Source organism: Arvicola amphibius, chromosome 7 (assembly GCF_903992535.2).
Source record: "Arvicola amphibius chromosome 7, mArvAmp1.2, whole genome shotgun sequence".
Lineage (NCBI taxonomy): Eukaryota > Metazoa > Chordata > Mammalia > Rodentia > Cricetidae > Arvicola > Arvicola amphibius.
Window position 1 is genome coordinate 70,490,914 of NC_052053.1, and position 22,783 is coordinate 70,513,696.

The 22,783-nt window shown below is 43.8% G+C and overlaps 1 protein-coding gene across 9 annotated transcripts in view; it reads right to left on the minus strand.

Annotated features, from left to right (window-relative positions):
* Positions 1–17,046, minus strand: part of Wdr20 (WD repeat domain 20) — a 65,899-nt gene extending 48,853 nt beyond the window's left edge. For 8 of the 9 annotated variants that reach the window (XM_038335985.1, XM_038335978.1, XM_038335977.1 and 5 more), the window contains exon 1: positions 16,756–17,046. In XM_038335985.1, the coding sequence (XP_038191913.1) occupies positions 16,756–17,004 (249 nt within the window). In that variant the 5' untranslated portion in view covers positions 17,005–17,046. The remainder of the gene's footprint in view (positions 1–16,755) is intronic. The other variant, XM_038335979.1, reaches the window with a different exon arrangement.
* Positions 17,047–22,783: the final 5,737 nt, after the last annotated feature.

Sequence of the window (22,783 nt, forward strand, 5' to 3'; positions counted from 1 at the left end):
AGAGGCAGGAACAACTGAGGGCTTACATCTTGATTCACAAGCTGAAGGCAGAGAAACTGGGAATGGTTTGAGTCTTTTGAAACTTCAAAGCATACCCAAGTGAAACACATCCTCCAACAAGGTCACATCTGCCAATCCTTCCCAAACAGTTCCATCAACTGGGGACCATGTACTCAAACATGAGCCTATGGAGGCCATTTTCATTCAAACCACAACAGGCAGAAATCAGAAAACATGAGGGAGCCAGCCTTGTAGCTATATGGGGAATGATCTAGTCACAGAGGGAACACAGTTCATGTCATTGCTCTGATAATAAAGGGTGGGTGTAGCTCCACTTTAGAGGAGACCGAAGGAAAAAGAGAAAAACAACACTCCTGGCAGAGAAAATAGCACAGAAAAATAAGTATAAAGAAGCTTAATGCTAATCAGAGGGATTAAATGGAAGCCAGTAAGTCAGCAAGAAAACGAAAGAACTGCAAATAAGGAAGGCAAGAGCTCACTCCATGCAACATGAATAGGTCATGGTTTGGGGTTTTTTTTCTGTTCATCTGTATTGCTGGGGATGGAATCATGCATGCTGGGCATGCTAGAGAAGTAGTCTACCACTGAGCTACATTCCTGGCAAAAATGTAACAGGAAGGCTGCTTATTTGTCCCAGTTACCCAGAGCCAAAATAATCACACAGAAACCATATTCATTAAAACACTGCTTGGCCCATTAGCTCTAACTTCTTATTGGCTAACTTTACATATTAATTTAACCCATTTCTACTAATCTGTATATCACCACAAGGTCGTGGCGGGTCCATGGCATCTCTTCACTCTGCCTTTCTTCCTCCCAGCATGCCATGTAGTTTTCCCTGCCTACCTAAGTTCTGCCCTATCAACAGGCCCAAAGCAGTTTCTTTATTAACCAATGAAAGCAACACAAAGACAGAAGGACCTCCTACATCATTTCCCCTTTTCTTTCTCATGGTAGAATCAACAAGGGTCAGTACTCTTAGCAGTGCAGCACTCAGAGGTGTCAGCAGGAGGATCATAAATTCAAGGTCATCTTCAGCTACACAGCCAACATGAGGCCAGCCTGGGCCACCTGAGACCTTGTTTCAATAAACAAACAAATAAATGTCATTGAATGGTTTCAAGTCTAGGAATGACATCACATTCACATTTGTAATGATTCTAGTAACTGTGAAGAGTCAGGACAAAAGAGGCAAGAGGAGACTAAAGGCTGTCTAGGAGAGCTGAGTAGAGAAGCAAACATGCACAGGTCTGTTCAAGGCATACTTTCAAATGGGAATCAGCAGGAAACAGTAAAACTAGGAGAGTGGGAGAGAAAGAAGCACAATGACAATGGAATTCAAATGCTTTGTAGAGGATAAAGACACACCAAGGGTCAGTGAGGTGGCTCAGCAGGTGAGGGTGCTCGCCACTAATCCTGAAGAATGAGTTCTTTTCCTAAGACCCATTTGATAGAAGGAAAGCCGACTCCCAAAAGTTATCCTCAGACCTCCACTAATGTGCCATGTAATGCATGTGTCCTTCTTCATCCCCTACCAAGTAAATAAATGTAGTTTTTTAAAACTTTAACTATTAGAAAAAAGTATGGGCTAGGGAGATGGCTCTATACAATTCTGACATCCTGAGTTCAAGCTCTAGAACGAACTCCACAAAGCTGTCCTCTGACTTCTGCACACATACCAAAGCATGCACATGCACAGACACGCCATACACACACTCACAAATTTAATAATTTTAAAAGAAAAGGCACATTAATAGAAACTTAAAACTGTCTACTTAGAATCAGGAGTTAAGGACGAAGTAAGAAATGAAATAAAAAACTACTGAGATCCCAAATACTTGTTACCACTTACCTAATACATGGGAGGCTGCTAAAGCAATAAAGCTCACAGGAACTTTGAGCCTATCATTTAAAAACAAGAAAAGATCAAACATGTTTTTATTCAGTAAGCTAGGGAAAAACAGAGAGTAACCTAAAGAAAACTAAAGGAATAAAGAGAACACAGCAGCATGCATAAAAATGAAAAATGAGCTCGGTATTTGTGTTGGTGGGTGTGTGTCTGGAGGGTGGGGTGTCTCACTATGTGGCCCAAACTGGCATTTAACCTACAGCAATCTTCCTGCCTCTGTCTCCTGGGTATTGAGATTATAAGCATTAGCCACCACACTGAATTTGAAAAAAATATTTAACAAGCAAATCTTGTAAATCTGTTAGGGAAAAACAAATCTGAATGAGAAGGATAAAGTTCAAGTCAGTGACAGGGCCTAGCACCACCTAGGCCAAAGTCAAGGTCTAGAGCAGGAGGAAAGGTAGTTTCAACACAGAGATGGATACGTCTAGGACTAGAGACACACAGCCCAAAAAGCAGATGGTAACGGGAGCTGAAGAAAGAATTGGCAAGGCCACTCACTATCAAGAAGGAAGATCTACAGCTGAAGGTGATCGAGGCCGAGATTGGCCAGAGCATATGTTAGTTCAAGTTTTAATTGCCCTAACTAATTTGTGCTCTCACAGAAATACCCACTGGGTTCATTTACTGAAATAAATCATTTTTCCTGGGGGGAAAGAACATAAACAAACTATTTCAGGAACAAAAGGGAAATATGATTTCAAATGTAGCCAAGAAACATAATAGAAATGAGAAAGGAATTAAGACTAAGTCATTGAGGAAACCCAACAATTAAAATCTAGACAGTAGGAAACGAACCAAGAAAAGAAGCCAAAGAGGCGTGGGCCAGAAAGGTGAATTCAGGATTAAAGTGACAAGATGGGGGGCGGGGGAGGGTGAGCCGATCAGCAGGCTGTTGCACAAGCCTGACTGCTGTCCCTAACCTGAAACCCACACAGTGGAAGGGAAAGAACCAATTCCTGAAAATCACCCTGACCTCCACAAGGTACATGTACATATATACACATACACACCACAATAATAATACTAGTTTATTTATTTATTTGGTTTTTTGAGACAGGGTTTCTCTGTGTAGCCCTGGCTGTCCTGATCCTCACTCTGTACCCCAGGCTGGCCTTGAACTCACAGAAATCTGCCTGTCTCTGCCTCCCAAGTTCTGGAATTAAAGGTGTGTGCCACCACCACTGGCAGTAAAGTAAAATTTTCAAGTGTTAAGACAAACCAAGGTGAAACACACCTGTAGCCCCAGTATTCAGGAATTGAAGCAGGCAAGAAAACGGGGGGGGGGGGGGGGGGGGGCAGCCTGGACTACAGAGAAAATTCAAGGCTAACATGAGCTATACAGTAATACTAACTTAAAAGTAATAAATATATAAACAAACAGGCACTCAGCAGATAAGTGGGGCATTTATAGTCAAGCCTAAAGACCTGAGTTTAGTCCCTAGGATCCACCTTGTGGAAGGAAGGTACCAACTCTCAGAAATTGTCCCCTAACAAGCATACATGCTGTGGTATGTGCATATCCCACAAAACAGAAACTAAAATAAAAGTGTAAAATTAATAATTAATAAGTAAATAAACACTGGTGTCAAGTGCTGCTGAAAAGCTGAATGGTAGCCAGTGGATTTGGATTTGGCAGCAGGAAGTTGAATAGCCAGTGCCATGTTGAATCTGACACTGAGCCAAAGTCACACTAAAAAGGTAAAGGCTTTGTGCAAATTCAGATTTTGATGCTGAAATGCTCCAGCCAATGGTAAGACCGAGTGTCACTGTAGTAGAGCATGCCAGAGGTAGACTGGGACCTCAGGGTGGCCACAGAAAGCATGGAACCAAGAAGTCGCAGTGCAAGATGGCCACACAGTACAAATGAAACCGTAGTACCTGATTTATAGGCACTAGCCAAGGCAGTCTACCACAAGCCAAGGCAGCCAAGAAGTCAGAGCAGAGCTACCAGAAAGAAAAAGTGACAAAGTCTAAGAAGAGAGGTTCTAGAGGGACAAGAGGTGACTGGTCTATTCAGGCTCTGAGAGGCCACTCCACCTCTACCGTCTGAGCTCCCTCATGGAAACCCAAGACTTTGGGCACAGCATGGGAAGTCAGGAGGACAACAGACACTATTTTTTAGTTAGTTGAGATCTTACTTCCCTCAATTTGCTATCTACATGTACAGTTAGACAGTTAGGGACTAGGGGAAGGGGGATGAAAGGAGCTGTACAACTCCTGCATCCAACAGGAAAGAACTGGAAGGCAGGAGGATTTTTTTCTAGAAGGTCAAGTATGGACTTTTTTCCCCAGGACTCCAGGATAGGGAACAAAAAGCCAGTGTCAGGCATTCAGGACACTAGGCACTGCTTCCTCCTGAGTTAAACCAGAAGACATCCAATAGTACAAGAGACTGACTAATTTCTAAACGTTTTGAAGGGGGCTGGCCTACCTCCACAAATGGCGAGTAACAGAGAGCACACGTGGCTGCTGAAAAGGATGGGAAGATCACCTGACTCATTCAAAGGGGTCCTTAGAGAACTATAATTTAAACCAACTTTCTTCCTTCCTTCCTTTCCTTTCTTCCTGCCTTCCTTCCTTCCTTTCTTCTTCATTGAGGCAAGGTCTCTGTATTCCTTTCTGGCCTCAGGCTCATAGAGGTCAGTCTGCCTCTATCCCCGGAGTGCTGAAATTAAAGGCGTATGCCACCAGAATTGTCAAGTCTAAGGCGAGCCTGAGTTAAATACTGATCCTGTCTCTATGTAGTAGAAGTCTAATGGATGTGGATAAATAAGATATGCTTTCTGCCCTCGAGGTCAGTCTAAAAGAGGAAACGGGTTAAAACAAAACACTGCGGACTAGATGAAGAGGCCGAAGAGTCACAGCAAGAGGAAGGAAAGGCAGTCTGGCAAAGCAGGTAGGACCAAGTGTGTCAGGCCAGGGTGCTGTGCTCACTGCTGTTCTGAGGATCTCTTCTCCTCAGCTCTTCCCAAGTGTTTATTCCTTCTAGGTCCCCGAACCAGCCAAGACCCTCAGTGTACCTCATGTCTCTCTCTCTTCAGCATCTGTCTGTAGAGCACTTTCCTGTCTGGTAGAAGAAAGCCTATCACCTCTCCAGCATCTAGCCACAGCAGCTAGGCTGGCAAGCTGATGAAAAGCAAACCCAAAAATGAATGAATGAATGAGTTTATCTTAGCAAATAGAGCTGGTCCCCAGCCAAATATTCAATGATATAAGCCAATTCATCCCTCTAAGTGGGTTTCTTACTAGTATTATTACAAAAACCTCCTAACATTACAAAACACTCAGGTATATAACTCATAAACCACCAATCAATCAGCCCACCAACTCTTTGTTCACTTCAATTTTTATCTTTTGTTTCCAAAAGTCTGCTAAATTTCATCACTAACTATTACAATATAAATCATTTACCTCTTATATAATAAACCTTGGAGAATAGCAACTAGTTAAACTGGTAACTGTGGCTCAAAACTGTATTAAAACAGGGACCTAAAAATGACTCGGTTAAGGCCAGGTGGTGGTGGTGCACGCTTTTTAATCCCAGCATTGGGGAGGCAGAGACAAGTGGATTTCTGTAAATTCGAGGCCAGCCTGGTCTGCAGAGTGAATTCCAGGATGGACTCCAAAGCTACAGAGAAACCCTGTCTTGGGAAGAAAAAAAAAAGATTCGGTGATGGTGCATGCCTTTAATCCCAGCACTTGGGAGAGAAAAGCAGACAGATCTCTGAATTCGAGGCCAGTCTGGTCTACAGAGCGAGTTCCAGACAGCCAGGGATACACAGAAAAAACCTGTCTCAAAAAAATAAAAATAAAAATTGATGTGGGAGAGTCTTCTGTTTGTGTTGATTTCATTGGTTAATAAAGAAACTCCCTTGGCCCACATTAGGTAGGTGGAGTACACAGAACACAAGGCTGGGAAGAAGGAAAGTTAGGCAATCGCCATGCCTCTCCTCTCTGAGACAGATGCCATGGAGCCAGCCGCCAGGTCATACATGCTGAATCTTTCCCAGTAAACCACCACCTTGTGGTGCTACACACATTACTAAATATGGGTTAAAGCAAGATGTGTGAATTAGCTAATAAGAGGCTGAAATTAATGGGCCAGGCAGTGTTTAAATGAATACAATTTGTGTGTTGTTATTTCGGGTGTAAAGCTAGCCGAGTGGGAGCCGGGCAGGACGAAAAGCAGGTCTGCTCGCCTCGTCACTACAAAAAATAGAAAAGATAAAATTCTTTGTGGAGTACATCCCTCCCTGCATCACAAGCAAAGGTAGAAGACAAACAGCGAAGTAGAAGAAACAATCTGTAACTCACACCATAGACAAAGTGTTAAACTAATGATGGAGTCATTATTTTTATTTTTTTGGAGACAAGTTCTAACCATGTAGCTCTGGATAACCCAGAACTTGCTACATAGACCAGGTTGGCCTTGAACTCACAGAGATCTGTCTGGCTGTCTCTGCCTCTTGAAAGCTGGAATTAAAGACATGTGCCATCATGACCCACCACCCTATTTGTGTTTCTTTATGACAGGGTCTCACTTTACAGATCAGGCTAGGGTCAAACTCTCTTAATCTGCCTGCCCAACCTGCCCAGCGCTGGGTCATAAGAATGTAGCACCACATTGCAATTCGGTTAATTTTTGTAATGTCTTCTATTGAATAATCAACCACAGTTCAGAATTCTGTACAAATTAATCTCACTAATAAAACAGAAATGTTCTTTAAAACATCAAATACAAAAATCTTCACATTGCTCTTTAAATTTATGTGTGCAGTGTATTCGTCTGTTAGTGCATGTGGGCACTGGATGGAGGACAGAGGTTGACACTGGTGTCTTTCCTCAACCACTCACCACCTTTATATTTTTGAAATGGTCAAATTTTTTGAGCCTGAGGCTCTTCGATTCTGCAAGATGAACTAGTGAGTTTCAGGGAATCTGCCTGTCTTGCCATCTCTCCCTTCCCGCCCTAGTACTGGGACTCCAGGTACAGCACCTCTTACTAGGCCTGCCTTCTTCTTGGGGTCCTGGGGATCTTGTTTGTATGGCAGGCATATTACTACCTAATTTGAAAAGTTTCTTTAGCTCTACAGCCAAACCAGATAATGACAAGTCCACTGGTTCTTGTTCCTAACACAGTACCACTATGTCACTAGCATTAATCACAAAATAGTACCTACATCAACAAGCTTCTTGAAGGCAGAACTTGATCTACACACGCATGTGATAATTGACAGGCATGCTTCACAACATTGCAGTGAGAGCAGCATAGGGGTGGAGAGACAGCACAGCAGTAGAGTGTAACCTGCTCCTGCAGAGGACTTGCGCTCTACTGACAGCGCCAGTCAAGCAGCTCACAACCATGTGTATAACTCCAGCTCCAGGAACAAGCCGACTTCAAAGAATCCAATGCCTCCAGCCTCTACTGGCACTCACATTCATACACATGCACACACACGTGTGCACGCACATAATTAAAAATAGTAAAAATAAGCCGGGCGGTGGTGGCGCACGCCTTTAATCCCAGCACTCGGGAGGCAGAGGCAGACGGATCTCTGTGAGTTCGAGGCCAGCCTGGTCTACAAGAGCTAGTTCCAGGACAGGCTCTAAAAACGCTGCAGAAAAACCCTGTCTCGAAAAACCAAAAAACAAGAAAAAAAAATAGTAAAAATAAGCCTTAAAACAATGAATGACATTCATTGGGTGGTGGTGGTGGACACCTTTAATCCCAGCACTTGGGAGGCAGAGGTAAGGGATATCTTTGAGTTCAAGGAGTTCCAGATTAGCCAGAGCTTTAAAAAAAAAAAAAGTGAAACCCAGTCTTGAAAAAACATGACATTCATGATTTTTTTTATTGATTTCATACGTTTTCTGTGTCTTGATTTTTTTAGAATTATTTGTTTATGTGTCAGACTCCTCATGGGACAGGAGTTACAGATGACTGCAAGCTGCCATGTGGGTGCTAGGAATCAGTCCTGGGTTCTCTGCATGAATCGTAGTGCTCTTAACCACGGAGTCATTTCTCCAAGTCACTGTGTGCTCCTCATTGCTGCTCAAATCTACTCAGGGATCATTCATTACTATACTCCTCTTTAAGTTCAAGAGATGCAAGGTTCTCTAGAGAGGTAAGTATTTCCTACTTTAAATAATAACTACTGATGCTTTCCATTCAGGATGCAAGATTCCTAAAGTTTAAAAAAAAATCACTATTTCAGAAGTCAGAAAGCAATTCTCAATAGAAAAAAGCAATTCAATGTGTGCCTTACTAGATTATGTACAAAATTTCTTAAAGTAAGCCTGGCGTGATGGTGTATACCTATCCACCCAGCACCCAAGAATTTAGTTAGGGTGGGGAGACTGCCACAGACTCTAGCACAGTCCGGGCTATAGAGCAAGACCTTGTGTTCTTTTCCCATCTTCTCCACCATACAGAGCACATTCCAAGACAACAAGGGTTACACAGAGCAACCCTGTCTTAAAAAAAAAAAAAAAAAAAAAAAAAAAAAAAAAAAAAAAGCTCAAAACCAACAGCCTGAACAAGTTACTAATAACCTTGACTCAAAAACTACCCCCAGGGGTGGGGATATTTAAAAAAAAAAAAACTACCCCCAAAAAAGGTAGAGGGGGCTACATAGTTGACTACTCATCAGTTAAGAGCACTTCTTGCTCTAGCAGAGGACCCAGGTTCAGTTCTCAGTACCCACATGGTAGGTAGTTCACAACCATCCTTAACTCAAGTTCCAGAGGATCTGGTACCCTTCACAGGTACCAGGCACACACATGGTGCACAACCACATACGCTGGCAAAACAATACAGTTAAATTAATCTTAAAAATATTTTTTAACTTAAAACTTAAAAAGGCAGATAGCTCAGAGGCAGAATGCTTGCCCAGCATGCTTAGGTTTAATCACCTATGCAGATAAAGAAAAACACTGAGGGGAGAGAAGGAAGAAGAGGGACAGAAGGGAGAGGGAGGGAGGGAGAAAAGAACAGAGGGTTTGAATATGACATCCTAAAGCCATCCAGTATCTAAAGCCAGGAGGAGTGTGTGTGGCACACAGTTCACCCTCCATAAAAAGCATGCATCTTTCCAACATCACCAACAGGTGGTCCTGCAGTTTTTGACAAGTCAAAATGTTCCTCTCTTCCAAATCAGTCCACCATCCACTTTCCTCAATAAAACTTAAATGGCATCAGCTGGTTCTTTTGGCTCCAACTTCACTCAAGCACACAAGTATAAACCTTAACTAGCATAAAGACCTAGAAGTCACAGTATTTTCAACTTGCTTATTTATTTATTATGTATACAGTGTTCTGCCTGTATATATAGGAAGAGTGCGCCAGATCTCAATAAAGATGGTTGTGGGCCACCATGTAGTTGCTGGGAATTCAACTCAGGACCTCTAGAAGAACAGCCTCAACCGCTGAGCCATCTCTCCAGCCCACCAAATTTAAATTTAAGAAGCAATGAACTGCCAGGTTATAGTGGCACACACCTTTAATCCCGGCACTCTGGAGGCAGAGGCAAAGGATTCTATGAGTTCAAGGCCAGCCTGGTCTACAGATCAAGTTCCAGGATAGCCAGGGAGGGAAGGCTACACAGAAAAAACCTTGTTTGGGAAAAAAGAAGCAATGAACCTAAAAACATTAGCAGCATCTCCTCAATGGAAAGATGAATTTATTTTCACTTTTAAAATTGAGTATGGAATCATACAATCTTAACAGATAACAGGCCTTAGACCCATCAAAATTTAATTCCCATGTACCACAGGAACCATCACATCAATAAAGTTCTGAGCAGTACATTCATGGTATGGAGTCTGAAATGGGATGGGAAGAAGAAGCAAGGAGGTTTGGTCTGCATGTTGAGTAAATCTGAATATAGTTGGTTTGATTTAGTTCAGCTTTGTGACAGGGTCTTACGTATCCAATGTTGGCCTTAAAATCCTGGTCCTTTTGCCTCCCTTTCCAACTGCTGATACAACAGAGTGCAACACCATGCCCCACAGACTACAATTTTAAAGCAGTTGTTCCTAGTACATGAGATTGTAGGTAGTGTGGTTTGATAGCAATAGATAAAAAGCAATCTGCAAGTCAGGTGTGGAGGTATTACATTTTAGTACAGCACTGAGGAAGCAAATACAGGCAGATCACTATGAGTTCCAGGCCAGCCTGTCTACATAGTGAGCCTGGAGGCCCTACCAGGGCTACAAATTAAGAGCCTGTCTCAAAAACAACAATAAAGTAATCTGTAGCATTTGTTTACTGTCTCTAACTTGCATTTTTTTTTTTTTTTTTTTTTTTGGTTTTTCGAGACAGGGTTTCCCTGTAGTTTCTAGAGCCTGTCCTGAAGCTAGCTCTTGTAGACCAGGCTGGCCACTTTATTATCTATTGGGAGTACTGGAAAATTTTTTAAGATATGAACTACTAAAAATTACCCATATTACTTTTAGACCCACTTGGACATCTTCTGAAGGTATAGCATGAGTAGACACAGCTTTATTGAGTCATTCTACTCAAGAGACACAGCAGCAAAGGTCCTGCTTCATTGATGAGCACTACAATGGGCAAAGGGAAGACAGCAGGAAAAGCCCAATCTGCTGTAAAGAAGCTTTGTCTACAAAAGAGATATTCTCACAGGGAATTACAAACTGAGAAAATGTCAGGAAGGCGAAGTACAGGGTGCTGTGAGAACATGTAAAGGGGAACTGATCTAACCTGTGAATTCACATAAGGATTTGCGGAGGAAGTGATGGTTAAACTGAGATCTGAATGGAGACCATTCACACTGATATAAAAACAGCCTCCACAAAATAAAAAGACAGGTCCAATAAAATAGCTACTTTTGGGATCTTTTTCCTAAAACAATCTTTTTTAAAATAATAGAATAAGTCATAATATATTTAAAAGCTAGTAGTTCACAGTTCTGTGGGAGGTGTCTTTCTCATCTCTCATAGCATCCTGCTCAATATTACTAGGATTACGGTAGTCACTCAAATCTGTTGAAATGATTAGTGCAGTATAATATTGATGTTCATACTGTTTTCAACAAGCAAAACAGGTTCACAAACTTTATCTCAGAACATAAGAAATCAAAGGTGTTTCCATCTCCCACATAAGGCTGATGCAGATTCAGTGAAGGCCTGGCATGGTTAAACCCAAAACTGGGGGGTGGGGAGGAGAGACAACCGGATCTCTCTGTGAGTTCCAGGCCTACCAAAGCTACACAGTGAGGTCCTATGTCAAAAAAGAAAAAAGTAGGAGCTGGAAAGATGGCTCAGAGGTTAAGAGCACTGGCTGCTCTTCCAGAGGACCTAAATTCAATTCCCAGCACCAACATGATGGCTCACAATCCTCTACAATGAGATCTGGTGCCCTCGTCTGGAATGCAGGTGGAACACTGTATATATACATAATTAATAAATAAATCTGAAAGAAAGAGAGAGAGAGAGAGAGAGAGAGAGAGAGAGAGAGAGAGAGAAACCGCCTTTAATCCCAGCACTCAGGAGGCAGAGGCAGGCGGATCTTTGTGAGTTCGAGGCCAGCCTGGTCTACATGAACTAGTTCCAGGACAGGCTCCAAAGCTACAGAGAAACCCTGTCTCTAAATAAATAAATAAATAAATAAATATAATCCCAGCACTTAGGAGGCAGAGGCAGGCTTATATCTGTGAGTTCTAGGCCAACCTGGTCTAAAAGCAAGTTCCAGAACAGCCGGAGCTGTTATACAAAGAAACTCTGTCTGAAAATAAAAAACAAAAAACAAAGAAAGTGTGATCTGTCTAAAACAATTTTTTATGCTCACATGTGCTTCCATTTCCTTATAATGAAAACCACTAATAAATGTATCTCCTCTCTAGCCTTGGTTTTCTGAGGGAGATGAAATTACCTATACCTATATCATCTACTGCTAGACTCCGATCTTAAGCATTTAAAAGAGCCCATATTGTACTCCTCAGTGTTAGACTACTTCCCCATGCTTCCTCTGAAGAAAGAGAACACATACATGTAGTGATTGCTTGTGTGTGCTCTAACAAATAAAGCTTGCCTGAAGATCAGAGTGTGGAGCTAGCCACACTAATTAGCCATAGAGGCCAGACAGTGGTGGCACACACCTTGAATTGCAGCACTCGGGAGAGGCAGGCAGATTTCTATGAGTTCAAGGCCATCCTGGGCTATAAGAGATTGAATCCTTCTAAGAGAAACAGAGTCAGTGGTGTCTCACATCTTAAATCCCAGCACTAGGGCTGTTGAGACAGGAGTGATATGGCTGGGTGGAGAAAGAAATATAAAGCGGGAGGAGACAGGAGCTTGCAGCATTCAGTCTGAAGATTTGTAGGGACAGGATCACCCCTTTGGTCTGAGGATTCAATAGAACTAGCGCTTGACTGCTTGACTGCTCTGTTTCTCTGATCTTCCAGCATTAACCCCTAAATCTGATTCCGGGATTTTATTATTAAAACCAATTAGAATTCATGCTACACATACACTTAGCTTGTGAATGCCTGTAATCCCAGGACCTGTACAGGCAGAACATGAATTCAAGGTCAGCCTAGACTACATAGTGAGACCCTATATCAAAAAATAATGGGGGGGATGACAAAGGGAATGGACAGTTCAGTGGTAGTGTTTGCCCAGGATACATTAAGACTCTGGGTTCAATACTACCCATTTTACACGTTTAATTTAGTTGTAAATCTCAACCAAACTGGGGCTTCTAGGTGATCTAAATAATTGTGAAATTTCATCCTTCTTGGGCTGAGGGATGTGACTCAGTGGCAAGAGTCTTACCTAACATGTATTATGAGACCCTTGGGTTTGAGCCCCAGCTCGCCCGTGCTCTCTCTCTCTTTCTCACACACAAGCACAACTTATATTTCTTGATGAAAAGAAAAACATGTCAAAATAGCCAGTAAAAGACCTATTTACTACTTACACTAAAAATAAGTTCTGACTTCCTAACTAAAGATGACTACTGACTGCTTTATTGAGATAGGGTCTCACTATATGGTTATATGGTGAAGGGTGGCCTCTAATTGTCAACCCTCCTTTTTTTTTTTTTTTTTTTTTTTTTTGGTTTTTCGAGACAGGGTTTCTCTGCAGCTTTTAGAGCCTGTCCTGGAGCTAGCTCTTGTAGACCAGGCTGGTCTCGAACTCACAGAGATCTGCCTGCCTCTGCCTCCCGAGTGCTGGGATTAAAGGCGTGCGCCACCACCGCCCGGCTCAACCCTCCTTATATAGGGCAAATTACTAGCTCTATTTTAAAATCAGAGCCAAAACTCACCACCATCCTATAATATCTATATTCCTAGAATTTGATTTACTTAAGTTTTTTTTGTTTGGGGTTTTTTTTGCATTTCATTTATTTGGTTTTTTGAGACAGGGTTTCTCTGTAGCTTTGGGACCTGTCCTGGAACTAGCTCTGTAGACCAGGCTGGACTCAAACTCACAGACATCCACCTGCCTCTGCCTCCCAGGTGCTGGGATTAAAGGCATGCGCCACCACCACCCAGCCTAGAACTTGAAAGATAAAACTTGCTTATGGAAAGAAAAACTTCAATTGCAACAGCTAGAAGAGTTTAAATATGTCAAAAATACAAATGTATCTCAAGATAGATAAAATTTTACACACACACACACACAAAGTATCAAAGCACTCAAATCACCCAGTTAAAGGCAACTTATGCATTTCAGACTTTTTTTTCTTTTTGAGACAGGATTTCTCTGTGTAGCCCTGGCTGTCCTGGAACTCACTTTGTAGAACAGGCTGGCCTCAAACTAAGATATTCACCTGCCTCTGCCTCCCAAATGCTATAATTAAAGGCGTGTGGCAGTATTTCAGACATGTTTTCAAGAAAGTTGTAGTGTAGGTTTTAAGCTCTTAGAACACCATTTTAAGAATACTTCTAAACAAATGGTCTTTTTCTTACTATGCAAACCAGAGCTACTCGATCCAGATGAAGTTTGTCATAAGAATGATCCAGAAAAGACTTTCAGGGCTGGATGCTTAACGTAGCAAGGGAGCACTTGCCTAACAAATGACAGAGGCCCTGAAGTTCTGTTCACACACAATACTGGGGGGGAGGGGCACAAAAATGGGGGAAAGGAAGCAACACCCAACTTTCTTTCTTTCTTTTTCTTTCTTTTTTTTTTTTGGTTTCTCGAGACAAAGTTTCTCAGTAGCTATGGAGCCAGTCCTGGAACTCACTCTGTAGAACAGGCTAACCTCAGACTCACAGAGATTTGCCTGCCTCTGCTTCCCAGTGCTGGGTTTAAAGGTGTGTGCCACCACCGCGTGGCATAAATTTCACTTTTTAAACTTTTTCATTCTTTAGTTATACATATATATGTGAATGCCACAGGTACACAGGTGCCCAAAGGACTTTGAATAAGGGCTTTGAATATTCTGGAGCAGTGATGCGGGACCTGGGATCTGGACTCTGAAGAGCACCAAGCACTCTTAATTCTACTGAGCAATCAATCTTCCAGATCCTGTGAATTTAACTTTGAAGCATGCTGCATTTTTTTTTTTTTTTTGGTTTTTTGAGACAGGGTTTCCCTGTAGTTTCTAGAGCCTGTCCTGGAACTAGCTCTTGTAGACCAGGCTGGCCTCGAACTCAGAGATCCGCCTGCCTCTGCCTCCCGAGTGCTGGGATTAAAGGCGTGCGCCACCACCACCCGGCCCAGCATGCTGCATTTTTATATCATCATTATTTTGGTTTTTACTTTTGAGATAGGTTCTAATTATGTATCCCAAATGGGCCTACGTAGGCCAGGCTGCCCTTGAACTCAAAGAGATCCACCTGTCAAGGTGCGTGCTGCCACCACCACACCCACCTAGTTTTGGTTTTGTTGTTTTGTTTTTTTTTTTTTTTTTTTGAGGTAGGGTCCCACTATATAGCCCATGTTTGCCTCAAACTTGTTAACTGTACCCCAGGCTGGCCTCAAATCTGCTAACTACAGTCCTGGATGGCCACAAAAATCACAAATTGAGTGCTAAGATTGCAGGTGTGCACAACCACGTAGGATCTAATTCTAATTTTTCTAAGATTTATTTTATTTTTTTTAAATTACGTGTGTGTGCTCTAAGTGAGTACTGAGAACTCCGAAAAGGGTATCAGCTGGACCTGGAGTTTCAGGTACTGGGGAATAAATAGCCTGACACAGGATCTGGGAACTAAACTGGAGTCCTCTGCGAGATCAGAGCAAGTTCTTAAATCACTGAGCCAGCTCCCCAGCCCCTAAACATGCTTAGATAACATAGTCTTTTAAAATTATTTCCAGAGAAAAACCTTAATAATATGGTATTCAAAGAAGAAATGTTGAGATAGCTTCTTTTTTGACAGTTCCTCTTAGTGCTTGTTTCTATAACTTACATCTACTGAGTGTGTCAGGGCTCTACGACCATTATAGCTATATTACCAATTATAATGTGCACTGAAACCCTCTCTTTTTTAAAGAAAGGCAAGGAAAAGTTTCAAAAGTACCCAAGGTCACCAATGAGTCAATAACAAAGTTGGAAGTCAACACTAAAACTTCAGCTTCTACACTATAAACCGCAACTTTTCCAATCCCAAAAGAGAGGAGTCAACCATTTGCAAAAACCACCCAACACCGTAGTACACTGACTAAACCCAAATCAAAGATTCACCCTGGACTAAAGAAACAACACGCAACATTTGCATACCATTATCTCCTTCCTTGTTCTCATAACCATACAAAACAACATAAAAGAAAAAAACCTCTGGATATATTAATCCTTGATAATGTGTATTCTTCGATATGAACAATTTATTTTCCCACCAAATGAACATTTATAAGTTAATCTTTCACTCCCTTGTAACATTCCATCCGAGGTGCTATGGGGTACATTCATTCCTCACTCAACAGCCAAAAGTTAAAAACAAGCAACTCTCAGAACATAGTTACATTGCCAATGACAGAAAGAAAAGCGTCAATAAATTGCTGCTTTTAACGAGACATTTTAAAACACGATGACATGCTTCCCAGAATTACTGTTAAGTTCTTGGCCGGTTACTTAAAAGTAGCATTTAAGGCACATCCCTCCCTGTTTGGGGCATAGCCTGACTCGTCAGACAAGATAAATCTAGGCACGCTCACACAGAACACCTCTGAAGCAACTTAGCCTATTGAAAACATTATTGCCACCTCCCAAGTGCGAGTACTCAAGCCCTGTCATAATACAAGGGACAGAATGACCCTCTTCAAAAATCTTTCGGGAGAAGGTTCCCTCGGCGAAGACAATGACAGCAGTCCTCCCGGGAAGGATTTTAGAAACAGTGTTGACACCGGGAGGAGAGGCTCCGAGGAAGTGTCAGTGCGGCAGCAGGTGGAGTAGCCCTGCGTGCCGAGCAGGTCCTTTCTGACCTAGTCTCCAAGTCCTCCGCCTCCCTGTCCCGGTTCCGCCTTACGGACCTTTCCGAGCCGCCTCGCGTCCCGGTCCTCTCAGGGCAGGACTCTCGAGCCTCCCGGGAAGCGAGGCCACCTAAGACGACCGTCGCACCTCTTCCGGGGACTCAGGCCCGCTCCCCGGCAGTGTCGGAACCTGACGGACCCTACCGGGGGAGGCAGCCAGTTGCTGTTCCCAGGGTCTCTCCGGCCCCGATTCCAGAGCCCCTTCCCCTTCGAGGCACCGCCGCCGCCACCCGCCTCACTCTGGAGTACCCCGGCGGAGTTACCGGCCCACTCAAAAGTACCAGCGCTGGCCGCCCCCACCGGTCACCCCGGCCTCGCTGTCACCGCCCAGCTCCCGGCTTCGGCCCGCACCGCCGGCGTGCCCCCGGTGACGCTCGGGTCGGTACCTTGCGGACCCCCTTGTAGATATAGAAGTAGAGCTCCCGGCCCACATTGAAGCAGAGGCGGTCGCCGTTGCCAGACTGGTCGTTGAGGTTTACGAAGGAGACGCGGACAGGGTTGGATCCCTGCGAGTTGAAGGGCACCCGGTTGGGCCGGCTGTACTCCGAGTGCGGCAGCAGCTTGTACAGACCTTCCCGGGTGGTGAATTGGGTCTTAATCTCGTTCATCTCCTTCCCTCCTCCCTCCGTCGCCATCTTGGAAAGCAGCGTTCATCCTGCCCTAAGTGCCCGGATCACGCCCACCGCGCAGGCGCCGTCCTCGGCCGCTCGTTCTCCACTCCCCACCCCCTTCCTCGTGGCCCCGCCCATTCGCGAGCCCGCCCCCTCGAAGGCGGGCCAAGGCGAAGGGGGAGGGCTGACTTACGGTCCCACTGCGCACGCGTGCTCACCTGGGGCGCTCCGCCCGGCGGGGGCGTGCGCAAGCTCCTCCCCTGGGTGCCGCCCTCTCGGTGCCTGTGGGAGCGAACGCGCCGCGCTCAAGTTAAGCGTTGCTAAGATGAGTTGAGTCTGTGGGCGCTCTGACCTTCGCTGAGTGGACCCTCATCCGGAGAAACCGAGGGAGGACGCCTCCTTGACCTCGGCCGGCTGGTTGTCCCGCGGACCGTGAGAGAGACGAGCGGGGAAGCCGGGTGTTTGGACCTGTGCATCCCAGCTGTGCTCGACCTCCCGCGTGAGCTGGGGGTGGGTGCCCGGTGCCGGGTCCCGAGCCCCTCTTCTACTCCCCGACGCAGTTTCACAGAAGATAGAGAAGGACTGGGTTTTAGTACACCCCACGGTTTTGTTTCTGCTTGTTTGCTACTTGTTTGAAAGCGGAGTTGGAAGAAGAGCATAAATGTACTACAGGACTTGTGTTTTCAAGTCTCACCTGAAACCTGACTGGTGAGCACTGACTGGTTCTTGAGAAAGTTGGTCGTGTTAGCACTTGTGTCTCCTGTGCTAACCTCGGCGGTACTCCATCACTTCTAGAGGAAGGGGCGAGAGTCACAGCCCCTAGCTGCGGGACCTAGACATTGAATCTGTACATGATATTCTTGCCTAGTACTTAATACCGCGTAATAAAGGTAAAGCTAATTAATTTTTTGTTTGTTTTTGTTTTTCGAGACAGAGTTTCTCTGTAGTTTTGGAACCTGTCCTGGAACTAGTTCTTGTAGACCAGGCTGGCCTCGAACTCACAGAGATCCATCTGCCTCTGCCTCCCAAGTGCTGCCCAGGCTAGCCTCGAACTCACAGAGATCCACCTGCCTCTGCCTCCCAAGTGCTGGGATTAAAAGTGTGTGCCATCACCGCCCAGCCCGAGACTATCTCTCTAAATAGCCCTAGCTGTTCTGGAACTCCATAGGAAATTCTGCCTGCTGGGATTTGAGTGCTAGGATTAAAGGTGTGATCATCACACTTAGTTTAAAATACTCAATATGGGGATGGAGAGTTGGCTCAGAGGTTAAGAGCATAGGCTGCTCTCCCAGTGGTCCTGAGTTCAATTTCCAGACCTCACATGGTGACTCACATTTATCTGTAATGAGATCTGGTGCCCTCCTCTGGCCTGCAGGTAAGAGCACTGTATGCATAGTAAATAATTTTTTTAAAAAATACTTAATGTCACTCGGGAGGCAGAGGCAGGCGGATCTCTGAGTTCGAGGCCAGCCTGGTCTACAAGAGCTAGCTCCAGGACAGGCTCTAGAAACTACAGGGAAACCCTGTCTCGAAAAAAAAAAATCCTTAATGCATTTCTAGAATACACGTTCAATTTCATTTTGTTGTTATTTGTCTTTTTCTAAAATACAAATTATGGATCAGAATTCTTAAAAATACTAGGGTATGTTTGGTGAGCAATCCCAATCTCCCATAGCTAAGTTATTTTGAACCAAAAACAGATGTTTATAATGGACATCTTGAGGGATAAATAACAGCCTCAATTATCTGAAAAGTATTCGGTTGGGTTTTCTAGTTAATAGCAGAAAATATACTTTGGGAGGGAAAACCTCAATAAGCAGAAACTGAAACAAAAAGAATTGTTTACCTTCAACCATAATATCCAGTTGCCCATAAGACCAATATACCACTGGCATGATGTTAATGCCTTAATCTCAGCACTTAGGAGAAAGGAGCAATAGATGGCAAGGCCAGCCTAGTCTACGCAAAGACTTCCAGACCACTGAGGGCCACATAGTAAAGCTCTGTCTTTAAAAAGAAAAGAGAGAGGGATTGGAGAGATGACTCATAAATTAAGAGCTCTGACTGCTCTTCCAGAGGTCCTGAGTTCAATTCTCAGTAACTGCACATGGCTCACAACCATCTGTACTGAGATCTGGTGCCCAGTGCCCTCTCTAGTCTGTAGGCATACATGCAGACAGACCACTGTATACATAGTAAGTAAGTAAATAAATAAATAAGAGAGATACAAAAGAGGCAAAAAAAAGGTAAAAAGTCTTGAGGTGGGCAAAATGTAAAGAGAAACAGGTTAATTTAAAGAGCTAACTCAGAAACAAGACTAAGCTAGCCTGAGCATTCAAAACTAATAAAACTAATTTGGGAGATAGTTGGTGGTCCGAAAGAAAGAAAGAAATAAAGAAAGAGAGAGAGAGAGAGAGAGGGAGGAAGGGAGGGAAGGAGGGAGGAAGGGAGGAAGAAAATTAAGACCAGTATGACTTAATGCTTATGTTAAGGCTTTATTCTGGTGGTTTTGTTTGTTTGTTTGGTTTGTTTTGTTTTGTTTTTTGTTTTTGTTGTTTTGCCAGTATGGTAGCATACTCCTGGAATGCCTGTTATTTCCAGAGACTGAGAAAGGAGGGTGGAGAACTTAAAGCCAATCAAGCACGGTGGCACACACCTGATATGGAGGATCAGTAGTTCAAGGACAGTCTCAGTAATGTAGTCAGTTGAAAAACCAGCCTGAGCTACTTTAGACCCCTCTAAAGGAAATAATTCCAGCACTTGGGAGGCAGAGGCAGGTGGATCTCTGTGAGTTCAAGGCCTTCCTGGTCTACAAATAGAATTCCAAGACACCCAGAGCTGTTATATAGAGAAACCTTGTATCAAAAAACCAAAAAGGAAAAGAAATGAAAAGCCAGCACCTCAGTCTGACATGTTGTCCAGTTTACTCACCAAGTCAAGGGCCAATGTGTAGGACACTCTGTGCTTGTCTGCTTCCCGTTGTAATTCCACTTTCTGTGTAGACAGATTCACTCTGGGCAGACAGCCCAACCTCAGTTGCATGTTTTCTCACCCACAGCAGGGGCAGAGAAGAAGGTGTGCCATTCCGTGGCACACAGGGAAAGAAGGCCATGTCAGGATTGTCCCCATGTTCACTCCATCCTTAGATGGCTCAGTTTGCCTAACTTATTATTCACAGTCGGAGCCATGCAGCTGGTCTTCCCAAATCTGTCATTGGCTCTCATGTCCGTCTGGGCACAGGGTGGTACATGATCTTCCTGAGGAGTCTGATTAAGGATGACAAAGAACTTCACCCAAGTCTAGCTTGGGAACCAGTGAGTTTAACTGTGATCGCTTTTAGGAGCATAGGTGAAAGATAACTTACAAGAACATAAACAACTTAAGGGCATCCATGCCACAATGGAACAGTGTCCTCTCCACCAGCAATTATTAATTGCTTATATATCCTACAGACAGGGATGTGCACCCTCCCCCGCCCTTCCAAAATAGCACTGTCAGTGGCCCCAATCTTGTGAGATTCCTGTGCAAGTGACTGCAGCTGCTGTGGCTCAAGACGGAGATGATTCTGTGATGCCAGCTTCTTTCTGGTGAAGATGGGGCGCATAGAAAGGCCAGTGAGGCCCATGATCATATAAACCCACTGCTGCACTTCTTCGCCTGTGAAGTGAGCGCCTTAGAAACAATGTTGTTTGGAGTGTCATTACAGTGGATAAGTAGTTCATAAGTCCATGGTATTTTTGACAGAGTGCTGGTGCTTCCAAGATGGAAATGGTACAGTGTAATCAACTGCCACCTGAGGGAATGTTGCCATCTTAGAGCTCAGGGTTCGGCCTCTGCTGCTGGCAGATTGCTCAGCGCCAGTCTCAACCAGGTTCCCCCTTCCTGAGTAGAAGTCTGTATTACTTCTCTGTTACCATGACCAAGACAACTTTAAAAAGAAAACCTTTAATTTGAGTTTTAAAGTTGCAAAGGGTTATAGTCTATGACAGTCATGTCAGGGAACATGGCAGAAGGCAGGCATGGCACTGTAGCAGTAGCTGAGAGCCTCTATCCTTGTCCATAAGTAAGAGGCAGAGAGCACTAACTGGGAAGTGTGGGCTTTAAACCTCAAAGCCCACACCCAGTGACACACCTGCTCCAACAAGGCCACACCTCTTAATCCTTCCCAAACAATTCCACCAACTGAGAACCAAGCATTCAAATATACTAACCTGTGGAGACCATTTTCATTCAAACCACACATCGTACACTTTTCTAAGCCCTTGAAGAAACTTCATTCCTGACATCATGACTACCTTGTTCATGAGCCCGTTAGGCAATGACAGGGATAGCTGGGGAAAATAATTGACTGCTATACACAGAATGGGTCATCTTATCTACTTGATTACAGGCTGTTTCTGATGAGGTCACTTTTTGGTGAGTTTACATAAAAACACGAATATCTTCACATCTTTTTTTCCATTTGGAGAGGTCTATCCACATACTCTGTCACCAATTTTTCAATCATGATCTTCTAAGTTTCTAAGTCCTTGCCCAGCCACCTAAATCATTGGCTAATCGCATCAATCTGTCTATAGTTATATATCTGGCCATTTTTCCTTCTGAGTAAAATGTATAACAAGATGCACCACCCAAAGTTCTACCCACTGTGGGGATTTTCCTCACCACTGTCCTTCAGAAATGTCCCAGAGATGGGTCATAGTGTTCCAATTGCTTTATTTCCCATTAGTGTTCACAAAACATTCACAACTATCTACAATCAGGCACTGGCCTTCTCTCCCTCTGTCAGCTGTTCATAGGGCACACTCTGTAAGGCATGGATGCAGGAATAAGAAATGTGAGCATTGGCATCATTCTGAGTAACTCACAGGGGCCTCAGGACTTTCTTGGGCCCAGTCTAACTTTTGATAATGGCTTGCTGATGTTCATGTCTGACTCTATGGCTTTGTGGATCAGATAGATAGCAACCAGTTCATGATGGGCAGCTTTGGTTACATGGTAATTTAACGGCCCATTGTCAAGCATTCACGTGTCTACTAAGTTCTCAATAGCTAGCCAAGAACTCCCTCTTAAAAGGAGAGTAGTTATCTGCAGGTAACAGCAGAGCCTTACTCAAAACCTTCAAGGGAAAGGAGCAGTGAGGTGATTCAGCAGGTAGAGGTATATGGGGCAGATCTGCTGTCCTGAGTTTGATTCCCAATCCCAGAAGTTAACAGGAGAATCTGCTCCCAAGAGTTATCCTTTGTTCTCCACACTCAGGTCATGGCACAGGAGCACCTGCACTCACAACAAAATAAATAATAGAAAATTTCAAAACCAGTATTTTTCAAAGTTACCTAGTATGTGGACAGAAGTAACATACCCAAGTAAGGAATATGCTGCCTCCAAAACTCAAGTAGACTAGCTACCGTGCTTCTTTCCTAGTTAAAGTCAGGGCTAGACGCAACAATTTATTCTCCAGCTTAAATTGCAAAACCTCAGCAGGTGTTACAGCACTGGACTCCTAGGAATTTCCCTGGGAGAGGACCCTTGGAATTTAGTTGAATTTATTTCCCATTCTCCTACACACAAGTGCTTTACCAAAAAGTCTGGAGTAGCTGCTGACTGACTCGTGTGATCGAGTTAGCATGATGTCATCAATGTAATGGACCAGTGTGATAATTTGTGGGAAGAAGGATGACCAAGATCCCTGAAACTGCATAACACAGAGCTAGAAGTTCCTGTGTCTGAGGTTGGTCAGTGAGGTGTGTTGTTGACCTTGGGCAGCTGAAAGCAAATCTCCTCTGGTGAGCCTTATAGCCAA